Consider the following 24,072-nt stretch of genomic DNA (forward strand, 5'->3'; position numbering starts at 1 on the left):
GGAGGACAAGGTGAGGGCGGAGAGTCGGGCTGTCGGCTCGAGGTGGTGCTTACACGGTGTGATGCTTACGGGTTTTCCATTCTTGATGTGTTTTTTCTTGGTAATCAACGTAGATAGCTGGGCTTCATCCTCTAGATAATCCTCTGAACTTCACACATCAAGATGTTATGAGGTACCAACGACGACGACGACTAAAGGCTAGGAGGTGCATCACAAGTAGGTTACTAGCCGGCATCAACAAAGGTTCCATCTTGTGCCAACTCACGCAGCTAGCACTACGCCCACTCATGGCGGATACTGCGTACGCATCGGATGCATCCTCGCCACCCGCTAGACCTTGTCGCCGTCCTTCGGCACCACCCCGGGCATAACGCCGCCAAGAAGGCGGCCGGAGCCATCAACATCGCAGCTTGCCTCGAACTCTATAGTAGGGATCGGAAGCTGACCCTTGCAGTTTGACTTCCGATTCAGCCTGGGGAGCATATCACTCCTGCATATTGCAGCTCCAGGACGGCCGGAATCCAGGCCTCTGATTTAGCCGGAGCCAAACCGGGGTGAGAGGTGGTGAGCCGCCCCCGGACTACCGGGTCGGAAAGGGGTGGGGTTTTCCGGCAGGCAATTGGGCATCGATTCTGGTCGGGTTTGTCGGGTTGGGCTGCAGTTGAGGCGGATCGGTTGATTGGGCGTATCTCCAAGCTTAGGGTTGGGGGTCAGGGTGCCTAGGGTAGGAGGGGAGATGAGAGAGGAGAGAGGAGAGGTGAGAGATGAGAGAGGAGAGATGAGAGACCAATGCTGGCCACCTGTGCAGTTTTGTGTAACTATATCTGTTTCTCCTACAGGAAATGGCGGCTAGTGTCGATGAATCTTACGGTGCGTGCGCAGGAGTTCCTTCAAAACAGTTGAACCAGGGGAGAGATGATTCACTTCATCTCCATCCTGCTTAACAGTCTCAGTACCTAGCGCAGGAATCAACAAGCAACATGCTTCTCTCTAGCCTACGACTTGAGTCGTACAGCAGCTGCGGTGCCCTGTTTTCATACTCAAGGACGCATAGCTTTTGTGATGATTCGTGAATAGAAACTCAAGAGGTGTGTGGCCTGCACGTCGTAGTATCACCAGATACCGCTGCCGTCCCGGAAGTTCGCCATGCCATTGGATCAAGGTTGGAGCCTCCTGCTACACCTTCTACAGAGCAATGGAGACTTTACACCTACAGAACCTGTCTTGATGCTTCGTGAGGAAGACATTCTCACAGGACCAACGGTAAGTGTGTTCCCGGGATCAGCATCCATGAGACCCAGGTCTTGGGTAGTGCGCCATGGCATGGAATTACGCATCATCGCCTCTCTCTTGTTGTATGACGGGCTCCATGCCACAGCACCGGCGAGCAACCAAAAACCTGAACAACATAACGACGGTTGTTGGGCATTGGCTTGTCATCCTTATGGCATGGACTAGAGGCATCCAAGATCCCCGTATCATGAGAAGGTCTAGATCATAAGTAAGCCTTCTCGATCATGTTTCAGGATCATTGTTCTCCTCGATAAGGGATACCTGAGGTGCTCTGGCTCCCCATCGGCTTTCTCATCGCCCGGGGTGAGTTGGACTGCCATGCTCATAGCTGCCCGTCATAGGACGTTGGGTTCCAAAACACCGGAACTCCAACCAAACTCCCACTGCCACGCGACAGTTGATATGCCCGAGAGATGCTATTGAACAAAGGACATCTCGCCAATCTTCCGCTCCACCCGGGGAAGCACTCCAGACATCCGGGCCGTAGGACAGGACAACAGCGACGAGCAACGCTCGCGTTAACGACCTGCCCATCACCGTTTTCCAAACCCCACCCCCCTCGAAACGGAGACAACTTGGATGGCTCCTCCGAGATACTTCGACCGACCTGGTGTGTACATCGATTCACCCCAGAAGATGACATGCCGACTCGCCTCACGCCAGCAGACGGCTGCAATGCGATGCATATGCAGCTGGAGCTCGGCTGGTACACCATAACATCGGAGGAATCTTTCAGGGGCAACGCTCCCATTGTCGCTTTGACACCAATTGTTGCCCGATGAACTTATGCCCCTGGGCCTTCCATCCCCAACCAGTCGAAACCGCCTACTACTGCAAAGACACGTGCTCAAGTCTTGCTTGCAGCCCAGGTGGCATACCAGTAGTCGACAGCGACGGGGAGCTAAAGCAGCCAAGGGCCACCTGGTCGGCGTCTCCTAGTTCGCCATGAGACCAAAACACTCCCCAAGAATAGCAGCAACTTCCCATGAATGACATCGCCGAAATAAACAAAAAAGAAGCATAAACAAATCATGACAGATCCATAAGCAGCAGTCCAACGCTCATTCGGCATTGGGAACTGTAAACACAAGCAAAGTCCAATCACGCTAGCCAGCTCATCCCCTGTGCCATCCAGGGCACCACTGGAAACCGAGATATCAACAACTCGTAAACAAAAACAAAGCAAGAGAGGAGACACGGGAAGAACAGACGCCAGATGATACACCGAAAACCTCAAACTGATATGTGCCCGGGCCATTGAAGCCACAGTGGCAATGCTGCCCAAGGGCAGGTCAGGGCCCGAGGGGGCAGCAACGGGCACCTGATCGAACCGGTCAGGCCGTGGGATATCATAACATTCCCGATCATGCCACGCGGGTGCGAGATGCGAGGAGCATCGTGGGGATGGTCTGCTGCCAGGCTCCGGAACATCCCGGAGCCATCAGCGTTCCTACACTCAGCAGTACATCCGGGCTTTGTACCTCCTCTGGAGACGCGCGATCAAGCCAATCGAGGGTTTCTCGGGCCCGAGGTTTGCGTTCTTGATCGGGAATTCCAACAATCCAAGAATCGCACCGCACCACACACGCCCTCTCCAAAGCCCCCCCCAAACACCACTCGACGCCCGTCACCGGGGGGGGGGGGGGGGTGACATGAGATGACGGCAGCAAAGACTGACCGAGGAACGAGGGACCCCCACATCGTTTCTCAACATGAAGCCATTGGAGAAAAGGAGAACATGGTTGAGGGTTGAAATGAGATTCTCCTGGGCCAGTTCGCAGGCTTCCCCAGAGTTTAGAGCTGCTCTTGGCCGCACCATCGCCCTCGGCCTTGATTCACACGCTCGGTGTCTCGCTCACTTACACCCCGACTGTGACAAACAAGAAAACCAAACAAGGAGGTATATTGCCATATTCCAAGAGAAAGGAAATTCCATGAAGTGATCCTCCACGCTCGGTCAAGCCAAGGACAAACAACCCCCAGGGTGCGGTACCCAACGAGTTTCCCATCTTTCTGGCCCCATTCCCACCCATGCCCCACAAACTCCCAACAACCTCCCATCCCGCAAAGAAGACCGAGACACAAACGCGCCGCTATCACCAAGTCCTTCCCAATGCCGTGGGCCGTGACATCATAAGCACAAAAAAAAAAAAAAAAAAGCCCACCCCAGGTCCTTCTGATGCTGTACACCTCGCGTATCCCACCCCGGGGTCTGTCCCGTACAACCCTTGTCATCGCCGCCGGGGGGGTCGGTGGCAGAGCCTAAACAGACCGCAAAAGCACCACTACTTTTTGCCGGCCTTGTCCGGATCGTATTTTTCCTTCCATATCCTGTTCCCACCAGAGTAAACAAACACAAACGTCAGCTTTCGATGGCCAAAACACATCATCCAAGCACGGCATGGTGAGAAGACTCGCTGTCCAGCTCGCTCGCCCGTCCTGGCCAGGACAACAACGGATCCGGCAAGTCAACCCTGCAACGGATTTCCCCATATGGACGACGCTCGATGAGCAGAGCAGACCGAAACGAGACAGCCCGGAGCGCCGGGTCATCGAACCGGCTCCTTGACTGGCTGTTGACTGCCAACGTCTGCCGGTAATGACATGGTGCCAAGGGGAGCCTGTCCACTGAAAAGGGGAAAACCATGGGAGAGCAGAAAACAGGGCAAACGATAGGGGGGGTGCGAGGTTTGTCCGTGCACTGCCGTGCATTGCATTGCATCTCGACGCAGTAGCAGCAGCAGCAGCAGCAGCAGCAGCAGCAGCAGCAGTAAATAATCCATGAGTTGCCGCGATAGCCCGTCCATTCACAAGCCACGCAGCGGTCCGAACGCCCGGGGGTGGCAGGTAGGAGTCGAGACGAGCGGCCGCTTGGCTTCCGAGCCCGAGCTTCTCGCCACGGCGCAGTCCGAGCCTCGCCGGCTCCGAGCTCGCTCGAGTGGACGAGAAGGAGAGGAGGGAACAGGATCAAAACAAAAACAAACCACACAACACCCACCAAAACAACAGAACGATGTAACGTACCAGGAGTTTCCGATGATCTTGTTCCCGTTTTTCTCGGCCAGACGGTAGTATTTGGCTGCAGCAAACTGTTGTTGTGGTGGTGGTGGCGGTCGTCGTCGACGACGTTCGCACCGGTTTAGTCAGCCAAACATTGTCCCCGGCCAACCCAATCCTCGTATGACACCAAGCCCAATAATACACACGAAACCAAACAAGAACGGAATGCGTCCCGCGTCGGCTCCCCCCACGTGCGACGACGGCAAAGGGCCAAGGAGAAGCGCAAAAACCAAAAAGACTACAGCATGCATGCTGCTGCTTTGTGGTTGGCCTGGGCCCGGAGGGACCTGATTCGTCACGGGATCGCCGCCCCGTTGATGCCCAACCCAACACTAGTCGGGGAGGATGCTGCGCCCACAGCCGACGCGGGCGAAATACCCTCTTTGGAAAAGCAGAACGGGTGCTGTGTATACAGGACGAGAGGTGGGTGGTGAAGGAGAGAGGGGGGGGGGGGGGGGGGGAAGGGGTACGCGCCGATGCATGGTTCTTGCGCGGAGAAGAGAGAGAGAGGGTGTGTATGGATATGCGTATATGTGTGTGTACATAGTATGCATGCGGATGTGGGAGCGAGGGAAGAAAGCCGGTTACTTACCTTGTCCTTCTTGCACCCGAAGCCTTCGAGATAGCACCAGGCGACCTCGTTCATGGCGTCTAGACCGCAAAGCCTCGTCAGCTCGAAGGCAGGGGAAACAAAAGGCGTAGAGCCCTCGAATCGCGGCTGCACCAACCTGTATCTCCCAGATTCGCCGCCGTCTCGTAATACTGCCAAGCAGCCATGGACGTTAGCCAACATGACCGTACCTCCCGAAGCCTTCTTCGTCCCCGTCTCTAGCACATCACGATGAAAAAAAAATTGAAAAAAAAAAAAAAACCAAGAAAACCCTACCTGTTTCGCCGCGATAGGATCCTTCGGAATCCCCCACCCATGCCGAAAGCAATTCGCCAGCTCGAAGATGGCCAGCACCAGCTCCCCTTTCGCCGCCCCTCCCTTCTTCAACCCGGCCTGCAGCGCCAGCTGCTCCACCTCGGCGGCGTTCGCCGCCGCCGCCGACAGGTAGCTGACCGCCCTGGCCGGATCCGGCTCGCACCCCCAGCCGTGCCGCAGCGCGAGCCCGTACAGGACCTGGCTGAGCGGGTTGTTGGCGCCCTTGGGGTCCGCCAGCCGCGCGAAGAGCGCCGTGGACTTTTCGAGCTCGCCGGACTCGTGGAGGCGGATGGCCTGCTGGATGTCCTCGTCGATCGCCTTGGAGGAGACGACGCGCGCGGGGCTCGGGCTGCGGTGGCTCGGGTCGGCGGCGCCGTAGCCGCGGCCGTGGTCGTCGGCGAGGTTGATGTGCGGCAGCTGGGGCGGCGCCGCGGCCGCGTGGACCGGCGTCGGCGGCCGGCTCCGGCGCTTCTCGTTCTCCTTGGCCAGCAGCGTGGCGCGCTTCTCCCACTGCGACTCGCGGTCGGCGGCGACCTCCGGGTCGTCGTCGGGGGTGCCCTCGGGCAGGACGATGTCGGGCAGGTTGCGCGGCACGTTGTCGGAGCTGGAGGGGCTGCGGCTGAGGTGCAGGCGCTGGGAGAGGCGCTTGGCGGTGGACTCGCGGCCGGGGCTGTTGGAGGAGGTGGAGGCGCTCCGGCCGCTGCGGTTGCCGCTGCGGAAGACGTCGAGGCTGTGGCGCTGCTTGGTGTCGGCCCGCGGGTCGGACGGCGAGAGGAAGCCGTCGTAGCCGGGGATGGGGTGGTCGTCGAGGCTGGGCGGGCGGATGACCTCGGCGCCGTGGGTGTCGGAGCGGATAAAGGTAACGGGGGGCGGTGGCGGGGTGCCGTCGCCGTCGGGACCGCGGCTCCGGCGGAGTCTGTCACGGAGACCCATGGGTGCGTTGAAGATGTCCGGGTCCGAGTGCGGGTCCCGGAGAGTCGGGGCTACAAGGAGGTAAGGATAAAGGGGGGGGAGGGTAGCAAGAGGGTCACGGTGCTTGTCGCCCAAGCTCTCAGGGGGTTGGCACGGAGAACAAGACGAAAATGGCCAAAGTTAACACTACAAAGGAGACAAAGCACAACTGCTGATGACGGTGGGAACGGCAAAGCTATCAACTGTCAACGGTCAACGGTCCATCTGGGTAGGTATCCATGCTGTCGCATGCTCAGCCCTGTGGCAGGCGACGCGTCCGCGCCCCCCGAGCCTCCGCTCCGTGCGCCCAGGTACTAGTTACCTGATTTCGGTTGCGTGCCTTGGGGGAACAGGAGGGGGAGGGGGCGGCGCTACCTAGAGCGGGGGATCGGCGGGCGCCAAAGAGCGGTTCGGGCGGGGCTGTGCCTCTGCGGCCATTGACACCAGCAAACTAGGTACTTGGCCTAAGCCCCCTTTTTTTTTTCATGGGGAAGCCTCCCATACATACACCAACCACTCTACGCCAGACCACGCAAAAAAAAAAAAAAAAAAAAAACCATGATAACTAATCAATAAGCCAAAGCAAGGCTGAGCATTTTCCGCTCTACACCAAGCATGCAGCAGTCTAGAAGGAGAAAAAAAAGAAATACCCCTCAAATCTCGAACCGCCCCCCCCCCCCAAAGAGCTCGGCCGTCAACCGTGGAGCCTTTTGTCTCCCGGCCGATCCCACCTCGCTCATCAAGTGGGAAACGGACCCTGGTCTCCAACAACAAATAAAGCCCGATTAGCTCAGCTGGTTAGAGCGTCGTACTAATACTGGCTCCTGGCCTGTATCAAGTAATGCGAAGGTCAACAGTTCAATCCTGTTATTGGGCAATGAAAGGAGTTGAATGGCTCCGATCATATTTTGCAATTTTCGTCTTTTATGACTTGACTTTTGGCTTTTTTGTTGGAATCGAACCTTTGTCATTGGTCTATGTGTATCATGTATGTGTCTGTAGGTCTCCAGATTGGTGCGTCTGGAGGCTGGAAGGCTTATGGTGCGCATCTCTTTTCTTTCTACTTTTTTCACCTGCATCACTTCGTTCATACGGGGACTTGATCCTATCAAGGTTTTGTTGTCTATTGCGTATTTACAAAGGGGACTGCCCCCTCGATGAACAATACCATGGTTTTCAGTGCCTCCCCAAGTAAACACCCCTCAAACACCAAAAAATGACAATCCAGAGTTCCATCCTCCTCCTTCTCCTTTTCGTCCTCCTTACCCATCCCCCTCTCATCAGGACACATGCACAAAAGCCCTCTTCCTCCCGCCCCCAAGCGCCGCCTGCCCGCTCGTCCCATCCACCTCCGGATCCCAGTTCTCGTCCACGTAGTCCTTGACGCTCCTGTCCCGGATCTGCAGTCCCACCACCTTGAGCGCCGCCAAGTTGTGCCCCATCTCGTCCTTCTGCCTCCGCAGGGCCCCGCGCAGGCTCGCCCGGATCCCCTCGAGCGTGCTCCTCATGGTCCGGCTCGCCACGATCTGCTTGTGATGCGTCTTGAGCATGAAGAAGAGGATGCGGCAGGTCAGGGGCACGTTCATCTCCCGGCGGGCAAAGATCTCGAGGAAGGTGAACAAGGACGGGACCGCCGAGAAGGGGAGAACCAGCAGCGCGTCGTGCAGCGCGGCCGGCTTGATCTTTTGCAGCGTGCTGAGGACGTACTCCTCGGCCGAGATGTTGCCCAGGGCGACGAAGACGGCGTTGCGCTGCGGCGGGGCCAGGGCGGCCGTCGGGTTGGCGGCCTTGGCGTCGCGCCACTCGCGGAGGGCGTTGAGGTCCGCCATGCCCATCTCGAGCGCCTCGGCGATGCGCTCCCCGGCCATGAGCGTCTCGACGGTTTGCTTCGACGCGGCGGCCACCTCGCGCTCGGCGTCCTGGGCGTCCGGGTCCTGCTCCAGGGAGGTGGTCAGGGTGGCCTCGTACAGCTCCTCCAGCTCCTTCTCGCGCTCTTCCTCGAGGAAGATCTGCTCGTCCGTCTCGTCCCACACGCGGATGCTCTTGTCGTGGCCGGCGCTGACGACGAAGGTGCCGCTGCGCGCGACGGCCAAGGCCCACACCTCGCCCTGGTGGCCGTCGATGCGCTGGATCTGCTCAAACTTGTCGGCGTCCCAGTACTTGATGGTGCGGTCCTTGCTGGCGCTGAAGAAGTGGTGCCCGCTGCCGTCCGAGTTGTGCGGCACGAAGGCGACCTGCAGGATCGAGTCCTGGTGCCCAAACAGCGCGCGGTGGCAGTCGCCAAAGTCCAGGCCCCAGATGCGGATGTTCTTGTCGGCCGAGCTCGTCACGATCAGCTTGCTGTCGTACGAGATGTCCATGCTGAGCACCGGCAGCTTGTGGCCGTAGAGGTTGAGGTACAGCTTGAGCGAGTCGACGAAGAAGACCTTGACGGTGCTGTCGAGCAGAGCCACGGCGAGCAACCGCGCATCCGGCGAAAACCGAAGCGACAGGATGTCGTCGGACACCTTGAGGATGCGCGACGGCACCAGCTTGAGCCGCGGGACCGTGCGCGTCGTGCCGAGGACCGGCTCCTGGACCACCTTGAAGTCCCAGAACCTGGCCGTCTTGTCGGCGCCGCCCGACACCACGGACCGGCCGTCCGGATGCACCTGCAGCGACCAGACGGCGTGGCCCTCGTGCGCGTTGACCGTCTCGAGCAGCGCCGCCGACGCCACGTCGTACAGCTGCAAATCGCCCTCCTTGGTGCCCACGATGACCACCTTGTCGCCTGGCAAGAAGGCGCAGCAGAGGGCGTAGCCGCACTCAAAGGTCCGGATGCATGCCTGCGTCTTGATGTTCCAGATCTTGAGCGACCCGTTGGCCGCCGATGCGAGCATCTTGTCGTCGGAGCTGAGGGCCAGCGCGCGGATGTCGGTCCGGTGGCCCGGCAGCTCGACGGCCAGCGCCTTGCTGTAGTCGGGCACGTCGCCCTTGGCCTTGAGCTTGTCCTTGCCGGCGACCGCGTAGAGCTCGAGAAGGTTGTTGGTGGACCCGACCAGGAGCTGCAGGTCTTTGCTGCCGGGGTTCGTCGCCCAGTCGACCCCCCGGACCTTGCCCGCCGTCCGGACAATGACGTGCTGCACGATCACGTCGGAAATGTCGGCGGACGACACGTCATCTTCGGCCTTGTCGTCGTCCTCGGCACCGTCCGCCTCGGCGTCCTCCGTATCTTGGCCGTCGCCCTTCTTCTTCTTCGCCTTGTCCTTGGCCAGCTTCTCCCTCCTCCTCTTCCGCTTCCTCGCCAGGCTCTTCTTGATCTCGGCCTCGCTTCGTATCCTCCAGATCTCGACCGACTTCTCGACGCCGTGCACGGCAAAGTAATCGCGGCGCGGGTGGAAGACGACCTCGACCGCGCGCTCCTTGGTCGAGCGGTGGAGGGTGCCCCGGTCGCGGAGGAAGCTGATCGTCTGCGAGAGGTCGACCTTTTGAGCGGACGACGCCAGGGCGGCCACGTCGAGGGCCCACACGGTCATCTCGCCGTCGTTGCCCGCCGTCACGCAGCCGCTGAGGTCGGGGCTCACGCCCAGGGCCCAGCACTCGCCGCTGGTCTGGGCCACGTGCGTCTCGATGCAGTGGCGCGACGCGAGGTCCCAGAGCTTGATGAGGGCGTCCTTGCCCGTGGTCAGGAGGAAGCCCTCGCCCTCCGAGTCGACGGCCATGGTCACCAGGGCCTGGTCGTCGCCGTCCTCCTCGGCGGGAACCACCGGGTCCGGCTCGACAAAGTGCAGACCCGTGACCTGGTCTTTGTGGCCGCGCAGCTTGTACAGCCCGACCTCGGCGACGAGGTCCCAGACGATGACGTCGGTATCCTTGGCGCCGCTGGCGAGGCGCACGCCGGCCTTGTCGAAGGCGAGGACGGTCACGGCGGACTTGTGGCCATTGAAGCTGACGACGGGGGCGGCGATCTTGGCGTCCCAGAGGCGGATGCTGCCGTCGTCGTAGCCGACGGCGAAGAGGTCCGGGTCGGTGCGGCTCTGGGCGAGGGCGGTCACGTTGGCACGTTGGTTGTCGGCGCGCCAGCGGGAGAGCAGCTCGCCCTTCTTGATGTCCCACACAAGAACCTCCTCATTGGCAGCGACGATGGCCTGACCGGCGCCGGTGGCCTTGGCGGATGCGCGTGGCGGCGCCGACCATACGATGTTGGAGTTGGGGGAGACGACGACGCCGAAGGACTTGGAGGGCTCGAATTTCCTGGTGGCGTTAGGAGAGAGCAGAACGGCGATCGGCCGGAGCCGAAGCTGTTATTGGAACGTACAAGTAGGATTTGACCATGTTGGCAGCGGGCGCCTTCGCGTTGGCCCCAACACGACGTCAATTAGTAGTCGACAAGCACAAGGCTCATGGAGGCTTGGTTTCTCGTGCTCGACGACCTTGAGAGGCCGGGAACTTTTTTGGCGGCGATAAGATAAAAGAAAAGCGAAAGCACAAGCCCCACAAGCCACAGCTGGGTGGGGCTCGTCCTGGCCGGTGGGTCGGTAACGATGAAAAGTGGAGCCAGCAGCTGCCCCTGTCCCCGCCGTCCGCCGAAACGTCAGCTCTCGCCCAAAGGAGCCCCACCACCAGCAGGTGCCCTGGTCACCGTCAACCTCCAAGCAACCACCCCCCCCCCCCCCCGGACCGCGATCCAACAGCTCAGCTCCTACATAGCTCAGGCCCCGGCAGCTATCCAGCTTTTTCCCATCCCACCAACCCATCCCGTCGCCGCCTTCATCCCTTCCTGCTGCTCCGCCTGGCCGCCTAAGACCCGCCCACCCCCCGATTGACCACGCAGCATAGCCAGGATGCTGAGGCTCGACTACCACAATGTGCTGATACATTCGGTGCTCACGGAGCGCTTCTCCGGGTGGGTGCGCCGTCCTGGGACTCAACACGACGTGTTGACGCCGCCGCCGCCGCTGCTGCCGCAAGCATCCAAGTGCTAACCAGGCCGTCTCCCCCCCTCCAGAGCACCCCCCGTCTCCATCGACCAGACCGTGTCCGACTTTGACGGCGTCACCTTCCACATCTCGACCCCCGAGGCCAAGACCAAGATCCTCGTCTCTCTCCAGATCCGCTGCTTCCAGGACCTGCAGCGATACGGCGCCGACGAGGTGCTCCGCCGCGAGTATGGGCCGTACGTCGTGCCCCCCGAGCCGGGCTACGACTTCTCCATCCTCATCGACCTGGAGAACCTTCCTGCCGAGCAAGAAGCCCGCGACGAGCTGGCCATGAAGGTCGCCCTGCTCAAGCGCAACGCCATGGCCGCCCCCTTTGAGCAGGCCTACCAGGAGTACTACCAGCTGAAGCAGGAGGCGGCCAAGTTCACCTCGGAGGAGGCGCCCCAGGGCGTGCGCGAGGGCGGCGAGGTCAAGGCCATCCACTACCGCGAGGAGGAGGCCATCTACGTCAAGGCCAGCCACGACCGCATAACCGTCATCTTCAGCACCATCTTCCGCGAGGAGACGGACCGCGTTTTCGGCAAGGTCTTTATCCAGGAGTTCGTTGACGCCCGCCGTCGCGCCATCCAGAACGCGCCTCAGGTCCTGTTCCGCAACGACCCGCCCCTCGAGCTGCAGGGCGTGCCTGGCGTCAAGAACACCGGCACCGGTGAAATTGGCTACGTCACCTTTGGTGAGTGCTGCCCCCCCCCCTCTGTTCTTGCTTTTTCTCGCCCTCTCTACCACTTCGCCGCTAACCGGGCCGCAACCAGTCCTCTTTCCCCGCCACCTCACGCCGCAGCGCATGCCCATCGTCATCTCGCAAATCCAGACCTTCCGCGACTACTTCCACTATCACATCAAGGCCTCCAAGGCTTACATCCACTCGCGCATGAGGCGCCGCACCGCAGACTTCCTCCAAGGTGAGCCGTCCGCAACCTGTGCGGTCTTGTTGTCGCCGCTGACTTCGTCCAGTCCTCCGTCGTGCCCGGCCAGACAGCGAAGAGAAGGAACGCAAGACGGCCAGCGGGAGGACCTTCAAGGTGGCAGGTTAAGCGGTGGGGAAGAGATAGATCGAAGCACGGCGCTAGCTACCAATACAGCATATCTACGCATCTCATGCCAGTGTTTTTTTTTTTTTTTTTTTGTTGTTGTTGGCTTGAAAGGCCACCTAGCTGGCTTCACGTGCGAAGAATCCACATCAATAACACCAAGGCCTCGCCCTCCACCTCGCATTCTCCTCCGGCTTCCCCTCGACCGGCACCTCCACTTGATCCTCGTTAATATACCACGACGGATCCCCCTCGCCAAGCTGCGTCACGCTCATCCCATTCCCCAGCCATCGCAGGCCGTTCCCCTCGTTCCCCTCGACGCTCTCCCACGCCCAGTCCTCCCACCTCGGCGACCTCATCGTCTCTATGGCATGCAGCGTCGACCCGGGCCAGAGGCCGGTCACGACCGTCCGTGGCTGCCCGTCGGCACCGGCGCATTTGGACTTGTACCACCCCCCGCACTCATCATCATACACCGTCTGCTCAAAGTACCGATCCACGTACGCCATGAAATCCCTCACCCTCCGGCTCCTCACCTCCCCGCACGCGTAGTCCTCCCTCTGCAGCTTGCGAACGAAGCGCACGGCGTAGTCGACCGAGGCCTCCAGCATCCTCGTCAGGCTGCCCGCGCCGATGGCCCCGTTGGGGCCGAAGAGGAGGAGCAGGTTGGGGAACCCGTCGACGGCGAGGGAGAGGTACGTCTCGGGGCGCGACCCCCAGCGCGCCGAGAGGGGGAGCCCGCGGCGGCCGAGGATGGCGGAGTAGAGGCGCGGGTTGCGGCCGGCGTGGTAGCCGGTGGACGAGATGAGGACGTCGACGCGGTGGCGCGCGTGGGCGGCTTGCTCTCCCGAGGCCTCCGACGGCCGCGACGCGGTGACGAGGCCGTCCTCGGTGGCCTCCAGGATCGCGTCCCCCACGACCGTGACGTTGGGCGCGAGCAGCGCCTCCAGGAACCCCGGCCCGGGCGTCAGGCGGCGGCAGCCCGGGGCGAAGGAGCCGGGCGGCGGGATGAGCAGAGCGCGCAGGTCGGGCCGCGACGCAAGCTTGGTTTCCATGGCCTGTCGCAAGGCGGCTTCGAGGGATCGTTGCATGGGCGTGCCGCGCAGGGTGGCCTCGTGTACGAGGTTCCCGGAGGTTTCAAAGGCTTTGCGGAACTTGAAGAGAAGGGATGGATCGGCGGTGAGGTTTTGGCGTTGCTCGGGAGTGACTTTGCAGAGGAGCGGGAGAAGGGAGCGTTAGCTTCTGCGTTTGTCCTGGCGTCGAGGGGGTGGGTGGGTGTACGGGGGGGGAAAGGTAAAGCATGTCAACATACACGCCGTATCCGCAGGATCCAACCCAAGCTCAGCCATGCCCGCATCTCCAAAGGTACCCGAGATCCACGTCGGCGAGCGTATGAAGCAGGTCAGCGAGGCCCCCTCAATCTTTTGCAGCTGCGGGATGATCTGGATCGCGCTGGAGCCGTTGCCAATGATGCCGATCCGTTTGTTGCGCAAGTCATGACTAGATGAGAACAGCACCAGCGCGTCAACGTTAGCTATCTCGCCGCTGTCTATCTCTCTCTCTCCCTCCATCTCTAGGCGTCGGTGATCTATCCCGCACCCACCTCGTATCCCAATTTCCCGGGTGCATAACCTTCCCCAGAAACTTGCTAAACAGCCCTGGGATATCCGGCCAGCTGATATCATTGAGCTGGCCGCGGGCCGAGATCAGCACATTAGCAGCATCGAGGATGGTCTCGCCTGTGGCGAGGTTCTTGACCCGTATCATCCTGTTGGAAGGTGACATGAGACGAGCTCTTCTGAAAGGGGAGGGGACGGGCTTGACCACACACTCACCATTTCTTCTCGGCGTCGTTCCACTCGCAGCAGTCAACCCGGTGGCGCGTTTTGATGAAACGCGTGGCGCCGTACTTCTCGGCCACGTCCCGGAGGTACTGCTGGATCTCGCTTCCAGGGGCATACAGGCTGGTCCAGTTGGGATTGGGGGCGAAGGAGTATTGGTAGGAGTGCGCTATTATTGAGTTTAGCTGGGTTGGACTGCCTCGGGGGTTACGGAGTCTTCAACTCCAGACGTCGACTCGGGCGAAACCGCTTACACGGGATGTCACAAGCAACTCCTAGTCCATGTCAGCCTTCTGCTTGCTAGAAAACATAGCCAGCATTGGATCCGTGTCCTACCAGGATACTTGTTCAACCACCTAAGCACTTGTCAGCACCTGTCAAGTGTCCTCTGTGACAGTGTCTCGAGGAGACCGGGGCGAAGGGACCTATATACCAAACTCCTCCAACATCCTCATTCTTCTCATAAACAATCAGCTCCACGTTCCTCAACCTCTCCGGGATCCGGATCGCCGCGAGGATCCCCGAGAAGCCCGCCCCGATGACCACGACCCTGAGCGGCCTGAGATTCTCAACGGGGGCGTCTTTGAGCGTGAAGTAGTCGTGGTTGTTGATGGCAGCCTCCTCCATCGAGCCGCTTCTCTCTGGTAGGTCGCCCATTCTTGCTGGCTTATCCTCAAGAGTCGGGACGTTTGTGCTGAAGTTCCCAACCGGACGTACGGTCGCTCTCGAGGAGCTTGGCACGTTCATATACTTAAGGTAAGCTCCTGCTCTACACTGCTCCCAGGTCGTACAGCGGTGGATTTCCGGGGCGACCGGAGGCGACAAGGGCCCGCGTGTTTCATCCCGTGTCCCAGTAGAGGCGGTTTCCATGTCAAGTCATCTAGCCCCTAATGCAAGAGATGCATGCCTGCTCAAGGATCGTAAAGAGATGTCTCTTCCCCGAGCAACTCCGGGCCATATACCCGGCATTTCACCCGCCGAGCTCATGGGCGGGTGGCTTCCGGGCTTGTGGGGGCCATAGCAACATGCATAGTCCTCGCCATTGAGTCTTACATGCATAGGGTGGGAGTGTGATGAAAAGACTGCCCTCAACCACCTCCTAGCGCAGCTGTCCCAGCAGACAAACAGACGGGTAAAACGCCATGGTTGGCCTGGGGATCGGAGCTCGCCGTCTACACCATCTCAGGAGACGATGCTGACCACCTTGTCGGCTATGCCCATGGACTTGGAACTCTCGAACGCGAACAAACAAGGTCACATCTCACAAACCAACACGAACCTACACGAGCTAACAAATTGCATGCACTTTATTCATTCCGTCCCTCCATCGGGACTCTAGCTACCTCATCTCCTAAATGCAACCGTTATTTTGCTAACCTGAGCCGTCATCGGCTGATACCAGCCAGGACCGGCAACCTCCCGCTCGCCAATTTTGCGCCATCCATCTCTCCCATGGCTGGCTTGATTATTGTTTTTCTTCCTCCTCTTTTTTTGCACTTCTTATCCCCAGGACAACGCCAAATGGGTATCAAACTTGGGCACCTGCGCCAGGAAATGCAACGCAAAAACAGGGGGGGAGGGGGGGAATAGATGGAGATGATGCACTGGGAAGAAGGGCAGAGCAAAAAGAGGCGACATCACAGCTCAATGAAGTCCTTTTGCTCGGCAAACGCAAGCCCGCCGTCGCCATCTTCGTCTTGGCCAATGAATTCGTCCACCTCGTCCGAGTCGATATCGTCGTCGTTGATAGACTCGCCGTCGTCATCGCTCGACACGTCTTCCATCTCGTCGTCGTTACCGCCACCGCCGCTGTAGTTGCCCCCTGATGCTCCGCGCCGGAGGACGCTTGCCCTCTCGCGATGCGGCAGCTTGCACCCCTTGTTTTTGCACACGCCCGTATTGCTAAAGTCGGGGCACTCAAAGACGTGGCGGTCGGGGCAGGCGGCGCCCTTGGGGCAGTAGCCATAAAAGCCAAAATCCCGGCACACTGGGGCAGCTGGAGACACTTTCACGTGAGCATACCTGCAGTCAGGCTTGGTGCAGCTGTCCCGGGCAAAATGGAGGCAGGTCGGGGTGCGTTCGGGGATGGGGTCATGTGACAGGTCACAGTTGTCGCCGTGGGCGCATTCGCCCTGCTGCAGGAACTCGCGGCAGATGGCGACTTTGTGAGGGTCATGAATGTAGCGGCACCGCGGGCCTTGGGTGCATGAGCCTGCGCATCACGGTTAGTATGTCTCTTGCGGGACGGACTTACCGAAGCCCCGGTCGGAAGGAAAGAGGAGAGCCGCTTTGGAGGGCGTCGGTCGAGGAAAGGGAGTTACCGGTCATGGAGAATTGCTTGCAGGGCACGTTGATCTTGCGCACCCTGCCGGTTTGCCTGTGGGTCAAGGACGCTGGAGTCAGCTGGTCGAAGATCGGAAACGGTCGCGAGACATACCGCTGAGCCTTCACGATGCCGTGGCGGTAGAGATTTCCGTTCTTGCTGCGGTAAAACTTGACACCCCCAACGATGGCCATCTTGGGTGTCGCTTTGGCCGAGTTGACGTCGTCTACGCCGGGGGTGAGCAGCCTTGCATCAAAACTTGACGGGCCACGAGCCGACGCACCGGGAACTTTGACAAGCTTGCTGCCGTTCTTTGCGACAATGAAGCGGATGCCTTGGATGTTGATTTCGTACTTGGCTGGGGCGGCGGTCTGCGGGTTAGCAGCCCCGAATGTCCCGCCGGCGGCCAGGCGGCTGAGATGGCTAATGAGTTTTGCACGCTCTTGTTTGTCCCTCTGCGCGAGCTTCTGCCGGCGCGACTGCTCGATGGCGGCAGTCCTCGCCTGGGCATCTTTTTGGTAAACGCTCGAGTTGATCAGCTGCAGATGGCGGTCGTGCTTAGTGACCCATGACGACGTTGACGCATCGGATGCGGTGCCCGAGTCAGCGTCACCGGGCGGGGTCTGCGGCGTGCTACCGTTGAGAATCAAGGTTCGGTTCCGGAAGAGGGGTGTACGGCCGCGGCCGCCGCGATGCGAGTACCCGCCGCGGCGCCACGAATGGTGATGGCCGGAATCTGGCGAGAAAGGATGAGTGTGGGCGCGGTCACCAGGCAGAGGCGATGGAGGAAGCGTACGAAGAGGCCGAGAAGGGGGTCCTGGAGGCGGCGCGAGCACCAAGCCGGCCTGCTCATTCTTGTGGCGGTTGATCTGGCTCGCTAGACGGCTGATGCGTTCCATCATTTCGCGATCTTCTTGGGTCACCATTTTGGAAGTTTTTTATGTTGATGGCCGTCGGTTCCTAGGCGTTTCGTATGAAGGATTCTGCTCTCGCAAACGGGAACGGGATCTGGATGGAAGAGCCGATTGGGTATGTTGAAGGGAGGGGAGAAGAAGCGAAGTTCGTGACTGCACGCGATCAAAGAAGACTGCGGGCAAGTCAGTCCCGCGCTTATCGGCCAATCAACAAGCGATAACGTTCCTGGAGGGTCCCCGCTTTGAGCTTGGCACGGCCGCCACGACCTGTGACCCACGCGTGGACCCGTGCAGGCTGACCCACTTTGTGACCTCAGCGGCCAAAGCGGGAAGTTCCAGGTCCAAGAACATCGCTGCTACAAGCACCAGCAGCTCCAACCGTTGCATCCATCCACAACATCCTTTTCTTCCACGCCGTCCTCATCGAAGCTCCAACAAATCCATCGCCCCTGCTCGCAGCGCAATCATCAACGGCCCTGATCAAACCAACGCATTTGAAATTCGTCCCAGACCTTCATCATGGCCGAACCGCAAGTCAAGGCTGAGCCCGACACGGGCTCCCCTTTCATGGACGACAACGATGAGGCCCCTGATCTCGAGTTCTACGACAAGGAACCAGCCAGCGCCGACATGTATAGCCGAATGTATCTCACACGGGTGCCCAACTACGTCTGGGAGGCCTGGTCGAAGCTTGACGATGATGCCGAGATCGAGATCGGCACGATTCGTCAGTTTACGGACGAGAACGGCAAGCCGGTCGGTTTGCCCGTCACCACCTCCTACGCTACGCGCCCTACTGCTGACACTGGCGTCCGTCGCAGAGATTGCAAATGCGCCTCAAGCCCGAGCTGGAGGTGCACAAGGAGGTCCCTAAGGAGTACGAGATGGAAGTAACGAACCACGACGTCAACAACACCTTCATCTTTACAGAACAAGACCTACCCAGCTTCGCGGCCAAGAACAAGGAGAGGGCGGCTGCTCTGGCTCAGGGCATCCCGGCGCATCTGCTGAGGAAACAGCAGCGACAGCTGGAGCCGACCGCGGAGCGCGGTCGCAAGGGCGCCTTCGCGCGCAAACCCATCCCGAGTATGTGCCCTCCACGCGGTCCGTTGGCTTGCGCAGCGCTGACATGCCCATGATGCTGCAGAGAAAACCAAGATTGCCGGGAAGATCAAGCACGAGGTGGTCTGCACGCCGATCCCCAACGCCGAGGCCGACCGCTTCCTGGCGCTGCGCGCTCAGGCGGCCCAGGAACCAGAGAAGCGCGTCAAGATGTACAACGCGTTCCTCCCGTCAGGGGATGCCAAGCCCCCTCAAGAATGGGAGGCGTTTCTCGTAGGCAACCCAGCTCGCCGCTCGCCGTGGACTCGCGCTGACGGATTCTGGGGCAGAAAACCAAGGAGAAGCCGACCAAGGCCAAGAAGCTGGAGAACAAGACGGCGCGCTGGCCCGAGAACCAGCTGCTCGACGCCATCGCCAGGTGCTTCTCGGAGCACAAGTACTGGTCCGTCAAGGCGTTCCGCGGGAGGATCCCGCAGCCCGAGGCGTACATCCGCGAAGGCTTGGAAAAGGTCGCCGTCCTGCACCGCACCGGCACCTTTGCCAACCACTGGTCTCTCAAGCCCGAGTACCAGAGCATGGTGGCGTCGCTGCCCAAGCCGGCAGACGATGCGGCCGAGCCCCAGCCCGACGCCGCGCCATCCGACGAGGAGGAAGACGAGGACATCAAAATGGAAGATGTTCTGTAGGGCAATCTCGGTATTCTTTTGTGTGTGGCTCTCATGGTGGCTGCGGTTTGGGTCTTGGTTGGCGTTTCCTGGAGGATCGGACTTTCGGCTTGCCAGTTATACTTGTACAGGGGTCTCAGGGACAGCAAATGATACCCGTAGAAAAAAAAAAACAAAAGGATAGCATATCCAAGGGTGAGGATGTGGGTGGTGCGTCAACCGCGAGGTTGCTCCGGGTCGATGACGTTTGACTACGGGAGCTTGGATCTGGGTTCGTTTACCAGGATGTGAAGTGGGGTCGGGGTGAATGTGCGAAGTCTCGTAACCACGGTTCTGCTGCTGGACTTGTCTACTTAGCGATTCAGCGTTATCAACTATTCATTGCTCGACTTTATTTGAGTTTCAAACGAAACAATTGGAGTACCTAGATATCCCCTCATAAACATGCATCTGTGACACGGGAGAAAGATCGCATCAGAATGTCCCGCCTCCTCCTTCTCGACTTTGACGGCACCATCACCCAGCACGACACGCTGGATGCCCTCATCTCCCTCGCCATCGCTCACTCCACCTCGTCGCCTACCCCGCCCTCGCAGCGCGAGTCAGACCCAGAACCGGGCAACGAGGGGGCAGCACAGCAAACAAGAACACAAGAAGACCTCACGACTGTCTGGCAAGCCATCGTCGCAGATTACATCACCGCCTGCGAAGCCCACCGAGCGTCCTACCGCCCGGCGACCCACCAGCGGACCTCCATCGAACAGGAGCTTGAGTTTCTGGAGAGCTGGGAGCCTGTCGAGAGGGCGTCTGTCGCAAGGGTCTCGGCAGCGGGGTTTTTCAGAGGGTTAGGGGGCGTTGGTGGCCGAGAAGGAGAGGGCAGCCAGGATGAAGAGAAGGGGGCCCAAGGGGCAGGGATGTTGATGAGGTTGGGGAGGGAAGCGGCTCTGGCTGCCAGCGGTGCCGGCTCTGGCTCGGACCCTGCTCGCGGGGCCGAGTCTCTTGGTGAGCGGATCACCGTGGAGTTGCGAAAGGGATTCGGCGAGCTCATGGCGCGTGCGGGGGCCGCCGGATGGGAGGCTGCCGTCGTCAGCGTCAACTGGTCGGACGAGTTCATCCGGGGTGTCATGCAGGCTGGGTGCGATAGCTACCGTGGTGGGGGGGCCAGCAGCAAGTCCTCCGGCGACGGCTGGCCTGGCAAGGTGCTGGCCAATACGGTCCGCCTCCCGGAGGGGCAGATCTTGGGGCCCCAGGAGCTCGGCGGGGAGCCACTCGTCACGGCTGGGGATAAGTTGAGAGCCATGAGGTGGCTTATCAAGGATAGAGAGGAAGCGCCAAAGGTGATTTACGTCGGGGACTCGACGACGGATCTGGCATGCTTGGTGGAGGCAGATCTTGGGATCGTGATAGCGGGCGACAGGGAGAGCAAGCTTTTGAAGACGACGGAGAGGGTACAGCTCCAGGTGCCTCACGTTGCGGAGGCGGATGAGGGGAGTCGGTTCGTATGGGCGAGGGATTTCGAGGAGGTGCTTCGGAGCGGTGTTCTAGAGAGGATAGGAGGGCCGCCTTGAGCTAGTTGGTGTGACTGTGGTCAGGATCATAGAGACAGAACATCATAGAGCCAGCATTCTTGAATCCGCAGATACATCAATCCCCTCTGCTGAAACAGACCTGCTGGGCACCACAAAGACTGGCCTTCTCACAGCGACGCTTGTTGTGGCCCGTGTTTCGTCCGGACAAAGAACCTGATGCTAGAACTTAGCAGCACCTCTCTTGATATCGAAACAATGACATTCAACGGCCAGAAGCTACCTCAACACCACACCACTCCCTGATCGCGTCGGCTGCTATAAAACGGCCTCCCTCACCGGCCAGCCATGGCGTCATCAGGCAACCCAGCCCCCGAGCCCCATACCATTCAGCTGGGCATCCATATCGTCACCAGACGAACCTGAAGCCATCTAGAACAAACCAGCGTCCCATCCCCTCACCCCCTCCACCTCAACCGACCGTCGCTCAACCCGAACCCTGAACCCATCTCCTGACCCTCCTAACCCCCCTGAAGTAAACAAACAATGTGCTACCACCGCCGCCTGGTTTTCATCTGCATGCACCATGCCTGGGTCTCCGGCGCTCCCACCCAGCCCTGCGATCGTGAGCTGGCCTTTGAGCGGGGCGAGTTTCCCACGGGCTGCGGCGAGCGGTGGTCGCACGGCTACGACACGGTGCGTGTCCGGCGTCCCTGCCAGGCCTGCGAGCGGCGGAGCGCTGAGGACGCCCGTCGTGTTGCGGCCGTCAGGGAGCAGATACGGACCGTGAGGGAGGGAATTGAGAGGGTCAAGCGGCGGGAGGAGGAGAGGGAGGAGGCGAGGGACGCGGTCTGCCAGTTGCCCCATTGAGGACGGGGAGGAGCATCGGTGCGGACGCTTGGCTGACGAAAGAGATGGACAGGCTGGGAGTAGTTAGTTACCAATGATTAGGCAACAGACTTGGTGTTCTTTCATCCAACGGGAGTCTGCTGGTCCTTCAATACAGCGATGATGATGATGATGATGATGATGCGAATCATGCCATTCTGATATCCGGTTCTTTCCTCCCTGTTTCTTCTCATGAGCTCACATCGTACGAGTCCTAAATGGCCAGTCGTTGCCTGGCAATTTCAGTGAGCCTAGAGGTCTGCGTTTGCTGTCTAAGACTTGCAGGAGTGCCGTACGATGGCAGGCGGGTTTGCAGTGGGTGGCTGAACTCCTTTGATCGGATGCCCTGGTTCACTCAACGTCTAGACATCCCGTTGCAACGCACCTTGCGTCACTTGAAGCAATTTCGCGAGAATGCAATAGTATCTGTCTTCCAACCTAGACGGAAAGATGTTGCCTCAGGCGAGCTGCCCCAGCAAAAGAAATCCTCGGAATGCCGGTCAATAGCACAGATTGTGCGTTTATGAAAAGTCGGAAATGAGCCGCAGGGCGTGGCAATCTCCGTTCATTGTCCCTGATCGCTGTCGACGCCATCAGGCGTCTCCACGAGGGCCTTAATTCGTCAACCAGCGCATGGCCAAAGCGATGGCAAGCATACCAAAGCAATAGTTATGCAGCATCGTCGAGCTTGAGGGCCTGACCCGTCGTCTCATTTTCCATCCGTTGGTAGAAAGAAGCTACCAAGCGCCGGAGGAAACGACGCCAATTGTTGGCGGATGTGTCATGCCTGAATTACAGAGTCCACAGAGCCAGTGACTGACAGTTCAAGATGATTCACTCCCACGGTGTGCTCATGTCAAATGAGTGAAACCTGAAGCCTGAGTCGACTTTTGGATACTATAGTTACCCTCTTCCGATGCAGTTGCTCCGGAGACAGCAGGTGTAGCTATGTAATACAATACAATGTCGCGTTAGCTGTTTGAGAATAAATCAGCAGGGCATAGCGATAAACCTACTGTGTCACGCCAAGCCTCACCCTCCCGCGGATCGGCTCGTCCATCCACCTCCAACCGCCGATTCAACCTACACCACCGAGGTCCGTTGTGCATCGTGCATCGCCGACCCCCCCCGAGCGACTGCCAGCAGCACCATGCCATGGGGCGACTCGTCCCCATCCTCGCCGAGCGACGGCAGCCGCGATGACGGTGACCCTCCGAAGCGGTCTCGCATCACCTTGTCATGCTCGACCCCACCACGGACTTCCGACTCCGAGTCGTCGTGGGGCAGCCGATTGATCCAAGACATCCGCGCCCACTTCAGCGTGCCGCACAACTGGATTGCCCCCGTTGTTGCCGCCGCCCTCGCCGCGGGCGCCGTGACCTTTTATCAAACCTACCTCCGCCGCTTCCCCGGCCCGGCCCACATCGACCCGGGCTTCTTCCGCCGCCGCACCCTGCTCGGCAAGGTCACCAGCGTCGGAGACGGCGATGGCTTCCACATGTTCCACACGCCCGGCGGGCACTTGGCCGGCTGGGGCTGGCTGCGGCGCGTCCCCACGGACAAGAAGGAGCTCAGGGGGCGCACGGTGAGCACGACCGCCTAACCACTCCATCGCGTCGCCACCGGGCCGCTTCCCGCTAACCTGCCCGCCCGCCTTCTCCGGCACACAGATCTCGGTCCGCATCGCCGGCGTCGACGCGCCCGAGGGGGCCCACTTTGGCCGCCCCGCCCAGCCCTACGCCGCCGAGGCCCTGTCCTTCCTCGAGTCGTTCCTCCTCCACCAGCGGGTGCGCGCGCGCATCTGGCGGCGCGACCAGTACGAGCGGGTCGTGGCGACCGTGTACGTGCGGCGCCCGCCCTTCTTCCGGCGCCAGGATGTCGGGCTGGAGATGCTCCGCCGCGGATTCGCCGTCACGTACGAGGGCAAGATCGGCGCGGAGTTTGGCGGGCCGGAGATGGAGGCGCGGTACAGGCAGGTGGAGGCCGAGGCGAGGAAGAAGAGGAAGGGCCTGTGGGCGCTGAGGCCGGCTGAGCAAGAGACGCCGATGGAGTACAAGCGGCGGATAAAGGCTTTGGGGGAGCTGGGGACAGGCGGGGGGAAGGTGTAAGAAGACAGGCGGGGCAGTGTGGGCTGCTTCTCCACGCGACATACATAGCTATAGACTGTGTGATGATGGCTGGGGTGGTTCCTAGAATGACACCAGCGGGGCGGCGGCGGCGGCGGCGGCAATGGCAGCCACCGTGGTTGCTGGTCGAGCACGCGGGAGGAACGGAACCGCAGAGACAGAGGATCGGCTTGGGTTGCCAACAGAGCAGCATTATACGGATCCTGGCCGCGCGCTATGCATGTATATGTGGTAGGCCTTGTCTATAAGAAGGGGTCCTGTTGTCAAAACGCCAACCGGATGTTTTGTCATGACGACCGTCGGAACGGCTGGCTACGACGTCCATCCGCAGACGGCGTGGTCGTCGACGACTCTTTCACATCGCTTTCTTGCTCTTCTTCTTTTGTTCATGGTTGATTTTTAATTAGACAAAGAGAGCGTTTCGTTGTTCTATGCCTCGGAACAATGCAAGGCATAAGGCGCGAATAGAAGGCAACTGGTGGATTCTA

The 24,072-nt window shown here is 60.0% G+C and overlaps 8 protein-coding genes and 1 non-coding gene across 9 annotated transcripts; 5 read left to right on the forward strand and 4 right to left on the reverse strand.

The window, feature by feature from the left end:
* Positions 1-3,578: 3,578 nt before the first annotated feature.
* Positions 3,579-6,211, reverse strand: VTJ83DRAFT_5966 (uncharacterized protein; the record flags this gene model as incomplete). The annotated part of the gene is made up of 5 exons (XM_071012624.1): positions 3,579-3,624; positions 4,318-4,382; positions 4,946-5,004; positions 5,082-5,115; positions 5,240-6,211. 5 exons carry the CDS (start codon positions 6,209-6,211, stop codon positions 3,579-3,581), a joined length of 1,176 nt encoding a protein of 391 aa, XP_070865341.1.
* A 797-nt stretch (positions 6,212-7,008) lies between these two features.
* VTJ83DRAFT_t123 lies at positions 7,009-7,106 on the forward strand. The gene has a single exon. It is a non-coding gene; the product is annotated as a tRNA-Ile (tRNA).
* Positions 7,107-7,509: 403 nt separating this feature from the next.
* VTJ83DRAFT_5967 (uncharacterized protein) lies at positions 7,510-10,543 on the reverse strand (the record flags this gene model as incomplete). The annotated part of the gene is made up of 2 exons (XM_071012625.1): positions 7,510-10,462; positions 10,527-10,543. 2 exons carry the CDS (start codon positions 10,541-10,543, stop codon positions 7,510-7,512), a joined length of 2,970 nt encoding a protein of 989 aa, XP_070865342.1.
* A 509-nt stretch (positions 10,544-11,052) lies between these two features.
* On the forward strand, positions 11,053-12,242 carry VTJ83DRAFT_5968 (uncharacterized protein; the record flags this gene model as incomplete). The annotated part of the gene is made up of 4 exons (XM_071012626.1): positions 11,053-11,114; positions 11,217-11,881; positions 11,961-12,110; positions 12,163-12,242. The coding sequence occupies 4 exons, from the start codon at positions 11,053-11,055 to the stop codon at positions 12,240-12,242; spliced, it is 957 nt and encodes a 318-aa protein (XP_070865343.1).
* Positions 12,243-12,388: 146 nt separating this feature from the next.
* Positions 12,389-14,950, reverse strand: VTJ83DRAFT_5969 (uncharacterized protein; the record flags this gene model as incomplete). The annotated part of the gene is made up of 6 exons (XM_071012627.1): positions 12,389-13,446; positions 13,609-13,739; positions 13,843-14,007; positions 14,075-14,249; positions 14,417-14,436; positions 14,514-14,950. The coding sequence occupies 6 exons, from the start codon at positions 14,948-14,950 to the stop codon at positions 12,389-12,391; spliced, it is 1,986 nt and encodes a 661-aa protein (XP_070865344.1).
* A 767-nt stretch (positions 14,951-15,717) lies between these two features.
* On the reverse strand, positions 15,718-17,329 carry VTJ83DRAFT_5970 (uncharacterized protein; the record flags this gene model as incomplete). Its single annotated transcript, XM_071012629.1, has 5 exons — positions 15,718-16,292; positions 16,402-16,457; positions 16,518-16,629; positions 16,687-17,139; positions 17,200-17,329. The coding sequence occupies 5 exons, from the start codon at positions 17,327-17,329 to the stop codon at positions 15,718-15,720; spliced, it is 1,326 nt and encodes a 441-aa protein (XP_070865345.1).
* Positions 17,330-17,836: 507 nt separating this feature from the next.
* Positions 17,837-19,065, forward strand: VTJ83DRAFT_5971 (uncharacterized protein; the record flags this gene model as incomplete). Its single annotated transcript, XM_071012630.1, has 4 exons — positions 17,837-18,073; positions 18,139-18,403; positions 18,465-18,652; positions 18,709-19,065. 4 exons carry the CDS (start codon positions 17,837-17,839, stop codon positions 19,063-19,065), a joined length of 1,047 nt encoding a protein of 348 aa, XP_070865346.1.
* Positions 19,066-19,523: 458 nt separating this feature from the next.
* On the forward strand, positions 19,524-20,612 carry VTJ83DRAFT_5972 (uncharacterized protein; the record flags this gene model as incomplete). The annotated part of the gene is made up of 1 exon (XM_071012631.1): positions 19,524-20,612. One exon carries the CDS (start codon positions 19,524-19,526, stop codon positions 20,610-20,612), a length of 1,089 nt encoding a protein of 362 aa, XP_070865347.1.
* A 1,996-nt stretch (positions 20,613-22,608) lies between these two features.
* VTJ83DRAFT_5973 (uncharacterized protein) lies at positions 22,609-23,566 on the forward strand (the record flags this gene model as incomplete). Its single annotated transcript, XM_071012632.1, has 2 exons — positions 22,609-23,043; positions 23,129-23,566. The coding sequence occupies 2 exons, from the start codon at positions 22,609-22,611 to the stop codon at positions 23,564-23,566; spliced, it is 873 nt and encodes a 290-aa protein (XP_070865348.1).
* Between the last annotated feature and the right edge of the window lie 506 nt (positions 23,567-24,072).

This window comes from Remersonia thermophila, chromosome 5 (assembly GCF_042764415.1).
Source record: "Remersonia thermophila strain ATCC 22073 chromosome 5, whole genome shotgun sequence".
Lineage (NCBI taxonomy): Eukaryota > Fungi > Ascomycota > Sordariomycetes > Sordariales > Chaetomiaceae > Remersonia > Remersonia thermophila.